The sequence below is a fragment of the Calonectris borealis genome, chromosome 1 (assembly GCF_964195595.1).
Source record: "Calonectris borealis chromosome 1, bCalBor7.hap1.2, whole genome shotgun sequence".
NCBI lineage: Eukaryota > Metazoa > Chordata > Aves > Procellariiformes > Procellariidae > Calonectris > Calonectris borealis.
The window spans coordinates 45302733-45325044 of record NC_134312.1 but is presented as its reverse complement, the minus strand read 5'-3'; the positions used below and the strand labels follow the sequence as shown (position 1 = coordinate 45325044).

At 35.9% G+C, this 22312-nt stretch overlaps 1 protein-coding gene across 1 annotated transcript in view; it reads left to right on the top strand.

Annotated features, from left to right (window-relative positions):
• PPFIA2 (PPFI scaffold protein A2) overlaps nucleotides 1–22312 on the top strand; it is a 349091-nt gene that overhangs the window by 288657 nt on the left and 38122 nt on the right. The window contains exons 11-21 of the mRNA XM_075150610.1: nucleotides 1876–1962; nucleotides 2385–2468; nucleotides 2825–2956; nucleotides 3932–3994; nucleotides 6313–6404; nucleotides 10001–10136; nucleotides 10630–10850; nucleotides 13627–13864; nucleotides 16561–16590; nucleotides 17469–17599; nucleotides 17870–18024. Coding sequence (XP_075006711.1) covers nucleotides 1876–1962; nucleotides 2385–2468; nucleotides 2825–2956; nucleotides 3932–3994; nucleotides 6313–6404; nucleotides 10001–10136; nucleotides 10630–10850; nucleotides 13627–13864; nucleotides 16561–16590; nucleotides 17469–17599; nucleotides 17870–18024 — 1369 coding nt within the window. The remainder of the gene's footprint in view (nucleotides 1–1875; nucleotides 1963–2384; nucleotides 2469–2824; nucleotides 2957–3931; nucleotides 3995–6312; nucleotides 6405–10000; nucleotides 10137–10629; nucleotides 10851–13626; nucleotides 13865–16560; nucleotides 16591–17468; nucleotides 17600–17869; nucleotides 18025–22312) is intronic.

The following is a 22312-nucleotide window of genomic DNA, read 5'->3' as shown; positions in this document are numbered from 1 at the left end:
TTCCTCAATGAAAATGGTTTCAAAAGAAGTAGAATTACTTAAGCCTTCTCCGTCATCAGCTCAGAGCTTTGATGATTTCAAATCTTCTCCTGACCCTTGGAGACACATTAAGGGAAGGCCTTGAACCAATAGTGCAGCCAGGACTCAAAAGGGGAAAGGTCTATCTTCTACAGAGGAGGATAAAGCTTGGTCACTTCGTGGGAGGGAGAGCATGATCTGGTTTTCTGCAATCACAGGGTTTTTCAACCCTATCTTTCTCTTTATGCGGTTGGGAGAGGAAGTGGTGCAATAGCATTTATATGCTGAAACAAACTAATATGTAAAACTAAAAGATAAAGAAAAACATAAAGGGCTTATCACTAGTCCAAGTTATAATAAAGAGACAAAATAGCTTCAGATAATGAATAAGTTCAAATACATCACAATACACCTGCTTCATGATCAGAAACGATAAATGCACTTATTAAATGAGCTTAGTTACAAAGTATACTAACTTTCCCTTAAATTTTGCAAGAATCTTACTCTGAAAAGAATAGTAGCGATCTTCAAAGTTAAGCATTATTCTTGTATTTATACAAAGCAGAATTTTCTCATATGGATGCATTCATATCAAAAGCTACAGTTTATATTTATAAATCTCTAGATCACAGGCTTGTTTTCTGTCTGATCTTTTGGTCCTGATAATACTACTGAGTTTAAGTTATGGGTAATTTTAAGTTATGATGTACATCTGGAATTACTTTGGTATCTATTCCTAATTATTCTGATACATCATTAGTAGACAACAGTATGAAAAACAGTCTCACTAAAAAATACAGTTATAAAATTAGTAATTTTTGTACATATTAAAGTTTGCTCATCTAAAGATGGAGTTCTCTTTTTGAGAGAGGGTAGATCTGACAGAGTGAAATAGCATTTGACAAGCGCGAGCTCACAACTCAAAGTCATCAGTAGTGCTGTCTATACGCCTTATGCACATTCCTGTTTCCATAGCAACAAATCCAATATAGCATTTCCCCTTCTTTAAGGGCTTTTTTTTCATTTTGAATGATAACATAGGCTTGTTTGATATGACAATAACATGAATATTCATGTTTTGCAAAAAATGACCTAATTAAGGTCAACTTCTGTCAGAACTAGTAATGAATCTTTGGATGGGTTACCATTTCTATACTCTATTTTTCATTCCTGTTAATGAATTTTTATTTATAGGTTCTTCTTTTATCTGATGACCTTGATCTTCCAAAGAGATCCACCAGGGTGGATCCTTTCAAAGGGATGAAAACTATATTGTTTATTTGGATGAAAAGGCTTATGTAGTGTATTCTAAAATGGAATACTAAAGCTTGAGCCTTGTCTCTTTTGACATTCCTTCTGTTTTCTAGAAACTAGGGGATGTACCATAACATTGCACAGTTCTGTAACTGACCGATCCATTAATTTAGTATTTATGCATTGTTTTCATTCCTAGAAAATTATAGAAGAATTATAAAGGACTTTCTGACATTGGCCTCACAGAGTCCTGTTCTGGTGTTTAGTTTGCCATAATTCAAAAAAAAACCATTAGATTAAACAGTATTGCTTTGAATCCACTCTGTAGTAATATGTCATCAGCCAACCATCACTAACCTTGAACTTCCATGTGTAGGTTGATAGCTTTTTTAGCATTCCATTATTTTCAGTTTCTCCACATCAACTGCATCATATTCACCGAGTATCAGTGTAGTTTATTCCACGTAAAAATCTGTCAGTTAAAAGTATTAAATTTTCAGTCACACTTTTCTTTTAAGCATTCTGTGCTGTGTTCTGTTCAGTGTCAGTGTCTTTAGTTCTGATTTTTCAATTTTGTCCCTCTCCTTTTCCTTGACTTGTTAGTCTGATCCAACCTCTTCTACCTCATCTGATGATTATCAATATGTTATGGAAGCTAAACTACAAGAAATGATCTCCATACGTAGGAAGGTAGTCCTACTGGACTTTACTTTCTATTGCTAAATAGAATCCATCTGATTTGTTTTCATTTTCTTTAACTTATTTTTTTTTTTTATTGATAATCAACCATCGTGCAGTTCAGTGCTTCAGGAGCTTACAATTTTACGATGGCAGGTTTGTGTTCAAACCATGCACAGTCTGCATGTTACATTTGGCTGATTTCATTGCTCATAAATAACTCCAATGTTTTGCTGATGCTTGGATGTAACAGGCCTTTGTAGCTGACACATTTCAAGCAATGCTGTTCAGCTGCCTGTTTAAATAAAGTTTCTTTTCGGAAAACTGAGTTTGCAGTTAGTAGTAGCTTGCTTTATGTTTTGTTTAAACCTTACTGAGATAAAAACTTACGAAGCCACTTAAATTACAAAAAGAGTCTTTCTATTTTTTTACAGGCAGAAGAAAGACATGGAAACATTGAGGAACGTATGAGACATTTAGAAGCTCAACTTGAAGAGAAGAATCAGGAACTTCAAAGAGTATGTGCATTGCAGACAACTTCTCTGCACTTTCCTTCTTTTAATTTGCCAATATAGCGCTACATTATGCACTCCAGTACACAAATCTGTCTATTGGTAAATCTTTTATTTATAGCAGTGATGGCAGCATCTTCCCGCTCCTTCTTAATATTCTAGTTTACATCTAGTTGCAGCTTTCAAAGTATTCTGCCGATACAAAAATGATTGTGCATTAATCAATAACTGTAATTACATTTCCTGTGGGATTTCTTTAAATGGCTGCAGTTACCATAAATTTTTTTTATTTTTTAATGATACAAGTCTGTACTGGTTAATTCTGGACCCTACCAATCTGTCTCTTCTATTCTACATTAAAGGCAAGGCAAAGAGAAAAAATGAATGAGGAGCACAACAAAAGATTATCGGATACCGTAGACAGACTTTTGACAGAATCCAATGAGCGTCTGCAGCTACACTTAAAAGAGAGAATGGCAGCACTTGAAGAAAAGGTACAATGTAAAGAGCAGTATAAAGCTCAGCTTGATAAAGATTCTCCTGTATGAAACCTGTTCTACTTTTATTGGGATGGAAGCATCATGCTGATTTTGTATTACCAAATAATACCACAAATATGGTCTAACTTATACATTCAACTCTTAATTCAAGAGTGCGCTCAAGAATCTTTCCAGGACTCCTGTGAACTACATACGCTGAATATTATGAGTCCCTGTTTTATCAGCGGGGAGTCTGATGAAGAGCTTGTAAAGGACCAGTGCACGACATGGTATGAGGCAGTGAGAGAAAGTGGACGAGAACTGAGGAATGGCCGTGTTTCAGATGTGCTGTCATTGCCGTATTTTAGCCTGCTGATTTTACCTCACTTCCTCTGGGAAGAGTAAAATGCTGTCACTGCAGGAAAAGGAGCATCTACCCATGGAGAAGGAATGTTATTTACAGGTTTTCCGTGATGTGAGACACAACGGGTCTGCAAAGTTCAAATCCCATGATCTTTATATTCACCCTCCTTAATCCCTCCCTCTTCTACTTATTCACCTTCAGTTTGATCTGAGGGGAATCTTTCAGTGTCTTTCAGAAGGATATTTCAGAACCTCTCAGAGGCTGTACTTCTGGTTTATATCATTGAAACAAAATGTCGTACAAAGCAAGAAATAGGCCTGCCAAAAGAAGAACCTGGGAGAAATAGTTGTGCAAGAGTGTGACAGTTGCTCAGTTCAAGGAAAATGCAAAGTTTTTGCTGTTCCTGGTAGAACATGGTCCTACATGTTTGGATTATTATTTCCAGTGTTTTGAATTTAATATATACTCAAATTGAAACATTTAGGGATTTTAATTTTAAAGTCCAGTAGAATGTGAACTTTGCTAACTTGTACATAAAGGCTACATGTATGTGGTGATAGGTGAATATTTAACATTTCTCTAATTTCTTTCTGGTTTATTTTTCTTTTTTTTCTTTTAATTCCTAGAATGTTTTGATTCAAGAATCTGAAAGTTTCAGGAAGAATCTGGAAGAGTCTTTACATGACAAGGTACTATGAAATACAGCAATTTTGTCTGTTTTTATCAAAAGTTATATATTTATTACTTGGAAATATGTATATGGTATATTAATTATCCAACTAGCATGCAAAATATTCCTGGCATCAATGATGATTCCTTTAATCACCCAGATGTCTTAACTAGCCTTTGAGGGTCTCTAACAATCGTTCTGAGCTAAGTTTATGGTTGAGATTCTAGCCTCAGGAAGGCAATACTAAAATTCATATTGATTTCACTGGCTTTAGAATTTTTGTTCGATCAGTTTTAATTCTGAAAAACTCTTGTTTAACAGAGATGTATGCATAACTGGTTACACTTTCATGGTGAAAAATGTAATTGCTTGCTTTGATGCAATTCTTCTTAACAGGTGCAGTGGCATTATGCTAAATATAACTGAAAGTTGCCTTTCTTAGTTCATTGCAAATTAACTCCTAATACTGTTTAGTGAATCAGTCAAATTAATTATAAATATTTATTCCAATCCCAAATGTTACAATTTTGTTTTGAAGTTATGCTTGCCTTGAGCACAGCAGGGTACACAAATGTATCTGCCTTCAGATTCACAGAAATGTTTTTGTAATGTATCAAATCCATTTAAAAGAGATTGTATAGAATTTAAAAACATAGCTCCGTTGGATACTAATATAGTTATATCATACGACATCCAAAATCCAGAACTTTCAAAAAAATAACAAAAGACGTATCTGTTCAAATAAATCGTTATTTTCATCTACATTCGGATAGCCTTGTAGAAAGGCAGAGAAATTAAAGTCCCAAAAATGAGCTTGTACTGCATTTTAAATAACTAAAATTTCCCTGCTGTACTACCACAGTTATAAGGTGATTCAGCTTTTGCAAAATCGGGATCATTCTTGACCGTATAGTTAGATGACAAAAAAGGATAGAAAGGACATTTCTAAAGCTGTGTCAATTGATACAAAAGTTTCTATCATTTTGCTACCAGAGAATCCAAACCTGAATTATGAATACCAATTTTGTCTGTGTAAATAAGGTGTTTTGCCAATGTTATCTCCAACATAACTTTATTGTTTTAACAGTGTTAGAGTGGAAGTGAATACAGTGGCTAATTCTTTTTCAGTCTGTTTTCTAGCTTGAATGTTCATATCAACTCTTGACAAAGATGAAAAATCTGGTATAAAAATCTACATTTGTATTGGAAGTATTTTTGCAAAGATATTTTTATTTATTCTATTTATTGTTTCTTGCTTAAGGATGGGAAGTGAAATAAATAGAACACCTCCACTACCGCTCTGTGCAATTGATGGAGATGAGTTCTCTTCACACACAACCATATAGGTCTGACTCCAGAGCTTCTAAGTTCCCACTTTGAAGGGTTTATTTGTTCCACGTTGATGATGAAACTGATGAAGCAATTTCAGATGCATGGCCATAACACCAGATATTAATAATCCCTAAATAACTAGCAAATGATACAAGTAGAGTAACCACCAAGTCCTCTCATTTATTCAACCAGGGAATAGTGTAAAAATACTGTAATAAGAATTACTGAATCTGATAGTAATTAAGCGCAGATCCCTTTCCTTCCTAGCATTTCGGAATCCTGAACATTTCAAACTCTAGGAACAGCAGCGTTACTTCTTCATCCCATGTTCTTTCTTAATTTGTTTTAAAATTCTTTGATTTCTTTTCATTTTATTAGTAGACTATTGTTATTTGTAAAATTTGGGAACAGCGCTTTTTTTCCTAGTGGTTGCTGTCAATAGTATTTTTGTTAGTTGGTTCCAAAAATCCAATTTTTGTGGCACTCTGTCATTTTTCACCAGTAGCACCTCATACTGGAGTTCCATCAATTCCCAAGAGCGAGCTGTAAAGCTGCAGTTCAATAAAGCACCTAAAATGTGGTTGTCTCTAAGTCTATGTCTCTATTCATAAATAAAAAGGCCATAACACAATCTTTGTCTCTAAAGGGCAAATAGCATGTCACACGCTGAACTATGCCTGGCTTGGAGAGTGCAGTTAGTGCACAAATCAGTGCTGGTTCTTTTCCTGACCCTAGCTGTATAAGAAGAAAAAAGTAAGTTTCAAGTCCTGCCTGTCCTGCCATCACTTCCAGCTAGTGGAAAACCACTAAAGAGTGCTATACAGCCTCCTCTTGATGTATGTCTTATTAGCAATAATGAGACTTGAATGAGTTCACTGCCTTTTCTTATTATAGTCAGTGCTACATTCAGTTTATCTTACTTGTTTAGCTTTACGAGAGCAATATCTTATAAAGTAAATGTATTTTGTATCACAAGTAAGTATATCTTATTATTCTCATTTCCAGGAAAGACTTGCCGAAGAAATTGAGAAACTGAGATCTGAACTGGATCAAATGAAACTGAGGGCTGGTTCTTTAATCGAACCCACATTGTCAAGGTAATATTTAATGACAAAAGTTTCCTCACTTTGACTTGAAATAGAACATAAATATAAGTGTCAAGCCTTTACAACAGAGATGTGTTCAGACCATGCATAAAAATATCATGTGTTTCTTTAAAAATGTAAAATCCGTGCAATGATTATTACTGTTGCTTTTCACTTTTTTCATAGGTAAACGGGGCCTTATAGCAGTGAGTATACACTGAAATATTACTGAGATTAAGGAAAGTCTTTTAAATTATGGAATGTTTTCAAAAGTATATCCAAATATCTATTTTTTCCCAGGAGAGCTTAATAATAAAGTTGAAACCATCATCTTTAATGCTGAAACTAATCAGCATATTTATGATCATATTTATTTATTTATTCTATCAAGTATCTAATAATTATGTTTTTATTAGCAAGAAATAACTCAGCTTTGCTTAGTGTGTAAGATAAGACCACAGATCTTCAGCTAAAGATGAAGGCAGTATTCAGAGAGATCTGAAAATATCATAACAGGACATTAAACGTTTTGCCTCTTTGTGGTGGAAAAGTAAGATGGGAACGATAGTGAGACAGGTATCGTAGAAGTAGCTACCAACAGCTGAAATGAATTTATAATTCTAGACAGACAGTCCTTCTCGCCTGAAAGTATCCCTCAAAATAAAATTGTTACTTTATTGATAATTGTGTGCCATGTCCTGTTTTCATAACGAGCAACATGTTAACTTTTAAAACCTGCCAGCCAATGCTCATGGACCAAGACTAAATTCAGAGCACTGTAACCCTCTAAAGTTATTCTTGTTGGGTAATTTTTTCGCTTGCATCAGGTATTGCCTGCCCGTGGTTTCCTCAGACATCTTGCTCAGTATCTGGACGGGGTTTCTCCCTTGACCTTTTATTATGTCTTGGGATACTATTTTTCTATACACGGAGAAGTGTAAATTGCTGAAATTCAGAATGTGATGCTTGTAACTGTTCAAATGTTTATTCCTTTGGGAGTGTAAGTGTGACTACAGGCACACACAACACTGTTTTTTGAGAGTGCTTGTGAGGACACAGACTATTGAACTGCTGCAACAAACAGCAGAGATGTTTTTAGAGCAGCCATCCTTGGTGAAGAGCAGCCTTTCTTGCTGGGTAGATGAGTATCATTAGCCTGTGCTCTGTAAATAGAGTCTTATTAGCCCTTGTCAAAGGGCTGTTTGAACTTGATAAGCTGCCTAAATGTCTTGGGAATTCAGCAGATTCCCCCAAAACAGCGTATCTCTCCTTCCATTTCTTCACCTCGCGAAGCTACCATCCCTCTCAGGAACAGGGAGGTATCAGCATTAAATACTTACTGTTCTAAGCACGTATTCAGTTCTGTATTTGCAGGAGTTTGTCCTTTCAGCAGAAGAACAATGAAGCTGGTCAGCAGATAGGTATTTGCTGCCAGAGACTGGAACCTGGGCTGTTTCTTTTTTCCTGCCAACTTGCTGCACAAGTACAAAGTATTATCAATTATCAGAACAAAGTTCTATTACAGCAAATGTGGCACAAACACAGAAAATAAAAGAGAGTCACTGCCCTAAATGGTTTACTGTATAACAGATGAGAGATATATAGACAAATCAAACATACAAAACCCCAAAAGATTATTGTCTGATGATGTAGATGGAGGGCTTAGGACATTTGTAGCCCAACTGTTGTATAATGAAAAAAGTGAGTTTTAGAGAATTTTTTAGAAGGTAAAATCATAATTTTTCTAATATTATGGAAGTTCCTACTGGGCATGATGGGAAGTGTAAGAGAAGATAAACTGATGGTTGTTCAGAAAAGGACATTTGTGACAACAGTATGAGCTCTGATCGATGCTCTACCCAAAACCTAAATTCTAAAACATTATTCAGTGTCTGTGACATTTTTATGTATCTTATTCGATTATTATGGCACATACTCACATTTCAGGAATTCTGGTACCTCCTTTTTTTGTTTTCTTACAGTATTTATTTTTTATAAAACAAACCGTATTAGTGCTTGAAATCCTTCCATTATTATTTCAGATATGTCACAGTACTTATAATACCAGACAATAATTGTGTTTCTTCATACCACTCTGTCAAAGTAGCTTGTAGTAGAGGCTTTCATGTTTATCAAGATGTTTTTGCATTTCCCATTTATCAATATACAGGCATCACAGTTATAATATTTTATCTTTCACTTTTACTTTACTAAAGTGATGTTTGAAATTTGAGACCAATGCTTCAGTCTTCCAAGTATGAGTATGTTTTAATTCAAATTAAATTCTTCTCAAGGAAGAGTGAATCTCCATATTTAGAAAAAGACACAAAACTAGAGCTCAGGAAAACAGTCACGCTTGCAGCCTGCAGTTTTCAGCATAGATATATATGGTTTTCTGAATTATTTCCTTCATTTTGGAAAGCAGACATTCTCTTATTTAGCTTTTTTATATTTAGGATTAAAGCCATCATTTTCTTGAATAGCATTCTTTTCAAAGTGAGAGAAGTGTTTAAGAACAAAACTTATTCCCTTTCTATTTCCCATAACTGATTCTTAACATTGCTGTGAACCCTGTAAGTTGTCTGCAGTGACTGTAAGCATTTTTCCCAAGTTTTTTTAAAAAAAAAAGTAAGTGCAACATTAAACTCTCATTTTATGCTCTTATAGATAGTGAAATGTCAAACATTTTTTAGGAGTCACTATAAAAAAATACACATTTATTTGTCTTATTAGTGTAGTATTTGCTACATTTCATTTTTCTACTATAATCATGCTATTCATGTATTTTTATGTGGAGATTGCTTATGTGTTAAGAAATAGAAATTGTTCAGGTCTCCACTGCTGTGGCTGAATGGGGCATGGAGCCTTTGCTCTTCTGACTCAGCCACACAGCCCGTGGACAGGGTGTTTCTGTTGCACCATGCAGGGAACTTTTACTGCTGCTGTTTGACCAAAGGCCAGGGACCATTGTATGCAGCTAAGAAAAGATATGCTGAAGTCATCATGTATATGCCTCTTCACAAAGTCCCAAGACTTAACAGGACTACGGGAAAAATTGGGGGTTAAAACTCTCAAAAGCATCATCAAACATGAATCATTCATAACCAATGTTATATATCGCAGGGCAGTTCACTAATATTTTCATAATGCGGAGCTCAGACTTACAGCAGGAAAGTGTTATAGATATTCTCACTCATGAACATGTTAACATGCTTACAGTAACCTCAGGCATACTTATTCAGGAAAGTAATGGAAGGAAAATATACAGGATAGTACATTCAGCAGCCAGTTCTGTTAATTATCTTGTCCTGAAATCTGCTTGTTTTTTCATATTATAATTTTGGACAATGAGTTTTACTATGCAGGTCCTCCCTTTTGAAAAATCAAAGGTTTTATTCATTTGTTTTCTTCCTTAATTTTCTCATAATATGGTTTCAAGTTTTCACTTTTAAATTACATTTTGTGCCCTGTTTTTGTCATTTATTCTGATAAATAATAATTTGTTTGTTTAAAAAAATGTATCGGTGTTCCTAGACTGAAGGTCATTGAGTTGTTACTGTTATTATTAATATTACTCTCTAAGTGTACTTCTGTGGCTCTTTTTATAGGCCTCACCTTGACACATCAGCAGAGCTGAGGTATTCTGTGGGCTCACTGGTTGATAGCCAGTCTGACTATCGGTCAACTAAAGTGATAAGGCGACCTAGAAGAGGCCGGATGGGCGTACGGAGAGATGAACCAAAGGTTAATCCCCAATTTCTTCTCATATATTACCTGATAAGAGAATGTATTTCAGGCTCTTGAGCTTACAATTTGTGTATTTCTAGAAAAAAACCCAACAACAACAAAAAAACCCAACAAGACACCAAAAAAAAACCCAAACAAAAAACCCAAATCGCAGAGTTTTTTCTATACATACTCAGAGAAGAGTACTGTTGTACTACAGTGAAGGCAGAAAAGGTTGAAGTTCCGACATCAAAGTTCAAGCATACTTGACTTGTCTGTCTTTTCTGGGTATATTTTTGTGTAAAGTTTCCTGATAGTTAATTTTACACAGCGTTAGAAATTATTTGAAAAAACTTTACATCATCGCAGTAATATTGCAAGTATTAATGGTGAATTAATCATTGAGTGAGTATTCTTAAATGTTAGTTGCTTTCCTTTCCCATTTTATAGAAGTTCAACTTTGCAGTTGTTTTCCATGGAATAAGCCATGTACATCCTAATTCCTGCTCAGGTAAAATCACTTGGAGATCACGAGTGGAATAGGACTCAGCAGATTGGCGTTTTGAGCAGCCATCCATTTGAAAGTGACACTGAAATGTCCGACATCGATGATGATGATAGAGAAACCCTTTTCAGCTCCATGGACCTCCTGTCACCAAGCGGCCATTCCGATGCCCAGACTCTGGCCATGATGCTTCAGGAGCAGCTAGATGCAATCAATAAAGAAATCAGGTATGTAGCCTGAACCAGCTGTGATGCATTTATGATTACAGCTTCAAGCTTCCCTTAGTGCATGAGTTCAGGTACCGTTCATAACCATCAGGAAACCACTTGTACATTTAAAGGATTGATAATGTGTCCGCTTTTCGTATGAGAGTATTGATTGCATGAAGATAACAATGGCATCTTCATTTCCTAGCCATAGAAATTTCTTTCAAAAAAATGTTCCCAGTGAAGAACTGCTGGCCAATTGAAGAGAAATACATTAGAGAAGGCTAACACAGGGTAAATTTGGCAGATCGCTATTCATAGTCCTCTTTTCAAGGTCTTTTTCACTGTTCTGCATGACTCCTCTTACTCACTAATGACCATCTATCAGAAATGTTTTATTTCAGTGCTCTTCATGCTTTTTTCTGACAATTATTCCTATGTTACATCTCATGTAAGCCACGTTTTCTAAGACTTGGTTTTGATTTTCTATGGAGGCGTAGAATGTGATTTTTCATGCTCCAAGTTGGGTTATAGTGCTTGGAAATAGGTGGTGAATTTAATGTATCTTAATAATTTCTGTGCAAATTTAATGGAGCGATGGAGAAACCAATGACGTATTTTACTTAAAAAATACATGGTTTTATAAGCGAAACCATATTTTAGGCTTAAAGCATTCTTACATGTTTTTCAGGAAGGGTAACTTTCAAAAACTTGGTGTATGAAAAACATCCTCTCATTAGTGACTGTTTCTCTAGAAAGAAATGAAAGAGATTACTAAATATATTAGTGAATTTCTGGTAATACTATAGAAAGCAAGACTGTGGTTAGAAATACAATCAAAACCAGATTACCTTTTGCCAAATCTCAAGCCATTCTTTGAGCAAGGTAACTTTAAAGGGAGAACTCTATTGGAATATATTGAATTTGAATAACTTTTCTGTTCCCAGGGGAGACTTTTTGTTATCGATCTACAGCTTTGCCTTTTCATTACTCCCAGAATTTCTTCATTCAGATAGGATCACTCTGCTATTTTCTAAAATCTCTTATTACAGCTGTCAAGATAGAGAGTCAAAGGGAAATTTTGTCGTTGGGAGGGTAAATCTCCTTAAAACAGTGTATGTAAAAGAGAGAACCTTATCCGTATTTTTTGTTATTACAAAGAAGTCAGCACTGTGACCAATTCAGGAAGCTGTAGATGCAACAAATGTATTTGTTTTAAAAAATACTAGCTTTTTAACAATTTAACAAGTAATTATGTAATACAGTAAAAGGTTTTCACAAGAAATTGTACCTGCAGGTAACATAGTGGGATATTATTTGTGCCATCCTGAATCAGATCACTGTTATACTTAACACAGAATCTTGACTTAGATGCTAGGTACAGTTTTATCTCAAAAAGGAAGCAAGGGTGCACATTGTATGTAGCCATTTTTACAGGAGGTCCACTGAGAGTAGTTTATTTCCCCTACTGCTAAGCTTATACTGAAGTATAGGCTTTCATTACCATCGCCGTCATTATTAAAGAACCAGGTAACTAATTTTATATTCTTTTTTTCATACATTTCAGGAAAAATCATTCTACAAGGATAGTCTTATAAACTGTACTGCATTTCACATTTTCTTGGTTTGTTTTTTTTTTCTTTTTCTTGACAAACACTATAAGGGTTTGTCAAATGATTGGATATCAAAAGAGATTAAAGATGTATTTTGCCTTAGATTTGTTTTATTATACAAGATGATTCAGAATTTAGATTACTAAAATGAAGAAGATTGTTATAATTCCCTTTCAAAATATTATTTGCCTCTAAGTTCCTGCCATGCCCCATTTCAGAAAGAACTGTAGACATTTTATAGAAATTTTGAAATGGACGTTAGGGAAGAAGATTTAGTACAGCACAGGAATTTGTAGGTTTCTATTTTCAATGTATTATGTTTTCATTTCTTGTACTTGCTTCATTTCACTCAGAAAAGCCTGGTTCACAGTTTCAGCCTCCCCAGACTTTGTATTCGCTCATTTAACCTTGATCCTTTATACATTTTCCTCCTCTTCGTAGAAAAAGACTCCTTCTAACAGGGGTTTATGGGCAAAGGACTTATAAACAGATGTTTTATTTTAAACACATTTTATCATGCTAGGTGCAATCACAATTAAAAACCAAAACTAAAGAACCCAGTGGAAGCATCCTATTGAGGCTATATACATTTAAGCAGCTTATATTTGTTGTTAACAGGAGAGCTATTTTAATGAAATACACTTAAAAACTCAATGCTTTAGAAACAACTGTCATTTTTTCATCAATTTGTAGGGATGAAATGGACAAATTGTTTTGCATGTTCTCTTGTTTCATTAATATGGATTATCTTAGCAATTCCCTTCTTGAAGGCCCAATTTCATTTGACTTTAAATTTGTGTTTGTGCTTTAGCAACAGAAAATCAGATGAAGCCAACTTAAGACTGGAATTAGTTTCCTACAGTAAATCGGATTGTTAACCCCGCCTCCTCTAGACTGTCTCCTTTGCAAAGGAACTAGTCTTCCTGAAATGTCATATGTCAAGTCTTGTTGTTGGGCAGATTCTTCAGTTTTTGAGGATGGAGGAATTAAGAAAAATAATTTTATAATTCTGATGATTAAAAATACCCTTTTCAATATTATTTTGGAGTGATCTATGCTCTTCATGTTTGCTTTCTTTTTCTTTTGAATCTCATTTGAAGGCAAACATTTTTTAGTTTTGCTTGTGGGGTATGCAGAGACAAATACAACACAAATACAACCACGTTCTTCTTTTATTTAATCAGGTTAATCCAAGAAGAGAAAGAGTCAACAGAACTGCGTGCCGAAGAGATAGAGAACAGAGTGGCCAGCGTGAGTCTGGAAGGCTTAAATCTGGCCAGAGTCCACCAAGGTACATCCATTACTGGCTCCGTGACTGCATCCTCACTTGCAAGCTCATCTCCTCCCAGCGGACACTCAACTCCTAAACTCACCCCTCGCAGTCCAGCCAGGGAGATGGACAGAATGGGGGTTATGACGCTGGTAAGAAACTTTGTGATGCTAATTTTAGGTGTGATATTTCTAGTATTAAATACTTCATCTTTTCACTGTATGAATGGCTTATGTCTCTAATTCTTTATTCACCTCTTCATCATACAAACAGGTGGCAAATTCCCTAGAATATGGACGTTTGCATGGTTTGGGTTTTGTTATTGTGTTTTTGAGCATTGCATGATTCACCAGGGACATAATGATCTAAGGATCAAGAGTCTTCAGCACACAGGCAGTGGAATTAATAACAAACAGAACTGATCATTGGAATTACTGTAATCAATTTATATGTAAAAAATGTTTACTAATGAAAAGCTCTGCAGTAATACGGTAATTATACAGTAGTCTGTGGGACTATTGCTGAGTTTAAACCTTCAAGAAATGTCTAGAAGACATTAAAACCTTCTACTACTTCATATATATGATCATTTGGATATACTTCTATGTTTGGTATACTCTTTTATACTTGCAGCATTTTGTATGTATTCTTCATGACGGTATATCAAGCACTTGAAATAAGCGTTTTGTTTTCCAATAATACATTTAACTGATATATTTCAACATTGCAAGCAGCACACATAAATAGATTCCAAGCCATCAAATTATCATCCGAAGCATTTCTAATATTATTGTACCTTTGCAGACATATTCTGAAATGTCTGGTTTGATTTGAAAAGAGATTTGCAAAATATTTGATTTTGGTCCCAGACAAAAAGGAGCAGTGCAACAGTCAAGTAAGTGAAGGTAGTATGTGTCAACATATTTAAGATGTACAACTCTGATATTGATAAGAGTGCAGATGCAGGGTGCAGTGTTCAGTGTGGGCTACAAACCAGTTTGGAGCCTGGGTGAATTCATCCCTTTAAGCACTACGAGAGAATCAAAGCAGCCCTCTCTGCTGATCTCTACAGACAATGAGAAGAGTATATGTGTAAGCCCATTTTTCATTTGCTATTTCTCTGATAATCTGAATGTCATCAATGTCCCCTTGTAGTCCATTCCTGGGAAGTAGCAGCACTGGTTCCCCGTGGAGCTTCTTAGCAGAGGGGAAATGAGCTTTGATCTCAATAGAAAGCAGAAATTAACTCTCCTAGCCAAGAAGGTTGCTAAGAACAGCTGGGAATGGAGCCTGGCTGTTCATCCTGCTCAGCTGGGAGTAGGGACTTTTGTCTACCATCATCTAGCTGAGTACTCCCTTTTCCTGGGAACGGACAACTCCTTATATCCACGTCTACCCCTCCCAGTTTAGGATGGTGTTTGCTGCCTTCTTGGGAACTAAAGACAGCAGAGAGGAGGTCAGGGCTGGCAGCTGTGGCAGACAGTGGCACTGATTCTTTGCTGCCACCAGTTTCCGCTGCTGAACAGCAGCAAATGTTTGCGGCGCAGACCATTGTGGAGGAGGTGGGTGTGCAGGCTGCCGCGGTGCCACCCACTTCACCAAAACAGCACCTTCCCGAACATGCAGTTTGGCTACATTTCACAGCCATTAAACTCAGCAATCTGGCTACAGCTAAATGACAACGGTTAAACTGACCTTCCAGCAGGCACTGCCTGGTTGCCTTGATTTGGACACAGTAGCTTTGGGTCAGTAGGTTCCTCAGATTCAAATACTAAATGACAGCATGGCATCTGCACTTCAGGTTGCCATGGCCTCACTGGCACCCAGCTCTAGCTGTGCTAAAGCTCAGATGGATGTGTCTGTATGAGTTGCAGCTGAACTCTTCATATATCATAAGCTATAGAAGTAGCACCCCCCTGCGTGCTCAACAGCACAACCCACAACTTTGCTCATCCTCCTCATCAGCCATTTCAGGACACTTCCGCCCTGCATTGTTTCAGCAGGAGTTCAGTGTTGAATATCTCCTTTTCCTTACTGGCTGGGGATGGACACAACAGGCTATCAGACATCCTCCAAGTGGAAACTTTGAGTTGGGAAGAGCTCTGTTAAGGTCTGGTCTCTAGAGCCCAAATTGCCAAATGATCCTGTAGGGTTTGGCTGGAGGAGCGATACTGCTCCTGAGTTTCCACGGCCCAGGTCCATACAGTAAATAAATTCTGCAGAGTATCTTCAGCTTTCCTTGAATGAATGAGACATCTACCAAAAATAAAAATGGGGTTGAACAAGGCACGTTCTAGCAGGCTTCTACTGCCAAATAATGCTGCAGTACAGAACATGGGTGAATTTGTATCCATTGACTGAAAATGCCAGTCACAATAATATGGGATAACTGGAGAGAAAGAGCCCTTTTTCCAACATGGTATTTGTTGATGATATTTTGTGTTTATACTTGGTGAGACACCAATACATTTGTAATATTAGATAAAACTAAAGAAAAAAAAATCTCTGTGTTGGGGGTAGTGGAAGGATTTGTATGAAAACTCCAAAAATAAAAAGTGCTACTATAAGATTGCAATGTCCTATTCTTTGCTAAGCTTATGAAAATGAAGGAGATTGTAACTTTAGAAAAAATAGCTACTTTCCCAGAATGGCATATTTGTCAGGGGTTATCTTATGTTATGACACCAAGTGTATAATTAGTATGTAATACGGATAGTATTAAATTAATGAAATCTCTGCTTCCCATTTCTGAATGTGAGAAGAACGAGTGTATGGCAGTTTATTATGCTCAAATAAGACTTATTAATCATTCTTTTTTTGTTGTTGTTGCTTTTGTTACCAATCTAAGCCAAGCGACCTAAGGAAACATCGGAGAAAGGTATGATACTGGGGTTTTTTTTAAGTTTGGGAGAGCACATTTATATTCCTCTGCTATTTAGATAACCTTGTTACTTGCCAGCCCTCCACTTCTTTTCATTCGGTTCCTGAACATAATCATTTTAATCCTACCTGGAAAGGCTTGCAGGGTCACAGCTAAGCCATAGAATCAAGGCCCACTAGTGATACCTTGGAGTTGTAGCCTCTACAGCACAAACTTAAAGGAACACAAACAAAGTGTGGACACAAAAGAATTGCCTTCAAATGTATTTTGGGCCATTCTTCTTGCTAGAGGAACCAGAGTCAGGTTACTTGAAATCTCTGGAGTGATACAAAATTTTTTACAGAATTGGCACTGAATATGGTATTTATCTTTACATGAGAGGAGATGGTATTTAAGATAAATTGTTATATGCTGTGACAAAACTCCTTTTTGTCCATGCTTATTTTCAAGCATTCTGACCATTCTGTTAATAAGCTATGGAGGGAGTGGTCCTGTTTTATGTCTGTATTTACCTTCTCCCTTACATCCCTGAGAAACTTTGTTTACTTGAATAATCCTGTTTAATGCAAGGGACCCGCTCATGTCTAAGGTTATTTTCATGTTTAGACCTTTACTAGATCAACCTGTTTGGCATAAAAGGGATTAATTTCTTCTCCAAGTATAATCTCTTTTCTTTCAAGTATGTACTTTAAGCTGCCATACTTAGGCAATTGTTCGTTCCCAATAGTCTCTTTCAAAAATAAGAATCCTTACAATTTGCTCAAAAAATTGCAGTTGAATCCATACATGCTTCAGTTCACTTGACAAATTTGTGCAGCATATGTTGAAACTTTCTTGAAAAGCTAATCTGCTCTCATGGACTCTCTCCCCCCCAGATTGCAGTAGTTGAAGAAGATGGGCGTGAAGATAAAGCTACAATCAAATGTGAAACTTCTCCTCCCCCAACACCCAGAGCTATCAGAATGACTCATACCCTTCCTTCTTCATACCACAATGATGCCAGAAGGTAAGATATTTGTAACATGAATTGATACTTTACTGTTTTACCGCATATTATTCTTTTCAAATCATGTTGGTTTTTAACTATTCCAAAATGACCTGATTTCTTCAGGTTTCTAAATCATTTAAGGAAGAAGATGTGATTGTTTCACTTGTGGGGAGATTATTACTGAAGTATAACCAATTAATTTGTTTGCAGAGCTGCTCAGAAGAAAATAGAAAATTAACCTGCAAATTTTCAAGTTATCTATTCAATTTCTTTGTTATCATTTTGTAGTAGTTTGCCTGCTTCACTGGAGCCAGAAAGCATTGGTCTTGGCAGTGTCAATAGCAGCCAGGACTCCCTGCACAAAGCTCCCAAGAAGAAAGGAATCAAGTCTTCGATAGGACGTTTGTTCGGTAAAAAAGAGAAGGCTCGACTTGGACAGCTCAGTAAGGAATTAGTGGTAACAAACCAAGATCACCATTTCACAGTCATTTTTCCATTTTTAATTTTGCTTCTTTTCAGTTTTCCAATTTGCTTATTTTTCTCTTTACTCTGGCAGAACCTTCCCATTAAACTTCATTGCTATCAGCAATTATATTTGTCAGGAGTCTGCTATGACTATAATGCAAATGAAAGGAGACTTCTGGCACAAATTACTAGAGTCATCCTCTTCACTGAACCTACTGCTTCAATACTCTCTTGAATGAGGGTAAAAGTGCTAACAGTGTATTCTCAAATAATCAAAATAAAGAGGAGGTGAGAAAGTAGTAAGTAATAAACCACTATAAGGAGTGTAACTATGTGATGTAGAAGGTCCTTGCAAGTAAATGTAGTTGCTTTTCAGATTTCATTGTGTCAATAGACGTCTGCTAGTGCCTATCACTGAATGCCCTCACCACAGTCTTTCAATTAGCTATGCTGCTCACAGCAATACTTTGTTTTCTTCCTACTTCTTCTGCCCTTTTCCCTTGCCATGACTTTAGTCTAATTTATTCCTAGTAAAAATTTTCCTCTGTGATATTCCATAGGATATGTCTATACCACATGCAAAAAAACCCTCAGTCATAGCATAATTTTATTTAACTACCTTAGGTAGCATAAGCAATGGAAGGTGAAGTGACAGTCTTCAGCAAAGGCTGACAGTCTACATGCCCAGATGGGCAAATGCATCCTTACTCTATATTGCTAGGCTATCTGATTTAGCTAGATTAAGATTAACATATATACACATGCCAACACATATATACACATGCCAACAAGCATCAAATTGGTATAGATGTGTCAGTAAAATAGAAATACTAGCTCTTTCCTAGTCACGAAGGTGTCACATAGTACGAATTTGCGAGGCACTAAATTTTTACTGCCATGGTGACCACATAACACTTGTAAAAGAATTTTAAGAGTTTGCAGTAACTGTAAACGATTAAGCAATATGTAAGCCTGAAATTAAAAAACTAAATTAATATTAAAACATATCCTTGTAACAACTAACAAACCCATCACTAAAATCATAGAGAATAAAATAAGGTAATATTAAGGTCAAAGTATCAGAGTAAAATCAAATAACTGAGCATTTTCCATTTATACTCCAACCTTTCTCCTCTCTGCCTGTGAGAACCTTGTGTTCTTGAAAAAAAACCCTAATATCTAATCGCATTTTAAATTCCTTTTTTCTCAATATGGGAAGAATAAAACTGATTTATTCAATCTTTTTCATAGTTTAATGTATTTCAGAATCTATTAAATGAGTCTCTCAAATATACCTGCATGTCACCATCTGCACTGATGGAGAATTTTATAACTTTAGACTGCGTTATTAATTCACATTTACATTCCATAAAAACAATTTTATTGATACTGATGGATTATGCATAATAATCTATGATTTCACAGTAATTCAGGAACACAGAGGACAAAGATGTAATAAATGTGTTGGTCTTCCCTACAGTTCCTTACAATGTGGAACAAAAATAACAACTTTAAATATTGTCTCAGGAGCAGTGTAATCTGGCAATAGATTAATTTCTTAATAACACTCAACATGATTAATAAGACATATGTATAATTGGATAAAGCCTATTTGTAATTCCCAACAGTAGCTCATGAAATTGCAAAAAGATATTAGTGAAGATTTGCAGTTAAATGAAATTTTGTGGCTTCCATCCTTTAGCTCAACAGCAAAGATTTCAGTGTAATGCACATTTTAATTAAGCAAACTAGGTTTACAAGCATGTATAAAATTAACAGTAGGACTGTTAACTGACCAAAAAGTAGGAGCAAAATATTTTTAGAAATTGAAACAACTTGGAGCAGCTGAATTATAGAGTAGTTTTTTTCATCTTAATTTTTAAGATACCAAAATTAAAAAAAAAAAAATTGAGTGGCAGTTTCCATTCAATGGCAGTACTTTAAAGACAAAACAAAATTGAGAAAATAGCAATCATGGTAGTACTTGAATCAACTCCATGACAGGTACGCTTTCTGTGCAGCTATATAATTAATAGTTCTATTTATAGTAAGATACTATATCACAGAAATCTAGATAGTAAGTCCTATCATCACTGTACTGCAGTATATTTGTATATTTTTCATAATCTAAATTTATAATGCAAAATCAATAAAAGACTTTCATTTATTTCCTTGCTTAAATTAAACATTCTAATTTGATGTAGGTACATACTTCTTATGGTTTTGAGTATGGAAAATACCTTTTCTTCAATAGCACATCAAATACTGAAGAGGTAATAAACGTAATTTTGAGCCTCAGAAAAATAAATTTGTTTTCTTATATGCATATTTGCATATGCACAGAATTACGCTTAAAGGAGCACTTTAGAAGTTCATGTCAATGCGGAGGATATTAGGGATCCCAGTGATATCATACGTTTTAAGTACAGATAATACTTTGGTAACTAAATCTATAATGTGTCTGAAGTCACATGTAATATATACTCGTATTTAAGAAGCAATATTGGAACCTCCAAAGTTTTATCACTTACTTCAACAGAGCCAGGCTGTCACCCAAAAGATTTTCTTGCTCTGCCTTCCCTGCAAAACTCTGAAATTACTAGTTTTCAACTGCTAAACTTGCCAGAGTTTCATTATTTTATAATTTGCTACTTTTACCATCTCTGCTAAACCATTTGCGTTATTGTTGAAAGGCAAATTCATGCCTTAGGAGATCTTTCTTAGAATCAAGATTCAAGATTTTTAGATCATTCAAGATTTCTTTTAATTGTTGGAGAAGGGAAAAGGAATGTTACAGGGAGCATGAATGCCTTTTGTTTCTCTTTTTATTTATTTGTTTGTTTGATTTTGAACTTATCCAGTCTTCTCTCACTTGGGGAATACCACACTAGACACTTACATATTCTTCCCATGTTACATTTGAAATATTCTAGTCCCTAAAACAAACAATACGTTACAAGGATTTTTAGCCCTGCCCAGGCAAGCTGATCTGTATGGTGTATGCAAAGCTCAGCTTGTTAGGAAACATTTATCATGGCCATCTGCATGCCTGCAGATACTGACAGGCACAATCACTACATCCAGGACAATGCACCCTGGGTTATTCAAAGGGCCAGGTTTGTTTGTCTTGTGGTGAAGTCCATTATGCGAAGAATACTTTCCAATCTGTGATGAACCCTCATTGCGCTGCACTCATACCATCTATATCTAACGTACTGCGAGCTGCTCTCTCAGAAAGGTGTGATATATTGATACAGCAGTTTGCTAAATTAAAAACTTACTCCAGAGTCAGCAAGAAACATTTCCTGAGATATTCTGTAAAACTTCAAAAGGCAGATGAAGTAAAGCAAAGTATACGTTCATGTTTTCTGCATTTGTGATTGGAGGCATCATTCTCATCATAAGACTTGCAGATGTCCTCTTTAATAAAGAAAAATTCTGTCTAGACAAGCAGGAAAGTTAAAACTACACCTGCTTTGAAAGGACAGCTTAAAACCAGGCTTTTCTAAGTTAACATCATAAACATGATACAGCAGTAGGTTTTGTTCTCACTTGATTGAGGTTCATATAAATGTGACTTGTAAAAGGCTGTGATGCTATTTCACTATATAACATTTATGCATTATTTTATGGTTAAAATCAATGAATCAGAATAGAAATCTTTTCATTTATACTGTGTTTTCTTAATTATGCCAGTGTCCACTCTACAATTGTTCTCTGCCCACTAGCTGAGAAATAAGAAGTTGCCATTGCCAAATGAAGTCGAGCACCAACATTTACCATACTGTTGTCTTCCCTCTTGTGCCAGTTACACACCTTCTGAATAGCAGCACAGGAGGAAAGCAGCCTTCAAAGAAGTGCTGCAGCCTCTCTGTCTGCACACATACATGTGCAAATGAGCGGACAGCGTGGAGCCGGAGCCAGAGCCAGGAGACTGTACTGACAGCTCCATAAGCAGGTCCTTTCTTCCTTGAATCCGGGCAGCGATAAAAAAGTCAGAGCATCTTTCTACTTCTGCACCAGGAAAGTCACGTTAGCAGACATATCCTATGATCAGCATGGATCATGCAATACCAGTGTTGTCCTTAGTTTATAATACGATTTTATTTTGGTCCAGGTGTCCTGGTTTACTGCAAGCTTCCCTTGTCACTCTATGAATGTTATTCAAATTCCCATTACTTTGACAGGAATTAGGTGCCTACAAGGCACCTCCAGGGAGACCTAGGAGGCTTTTTACTTCTCTGACAGATTCTTTGTGTCATCTCT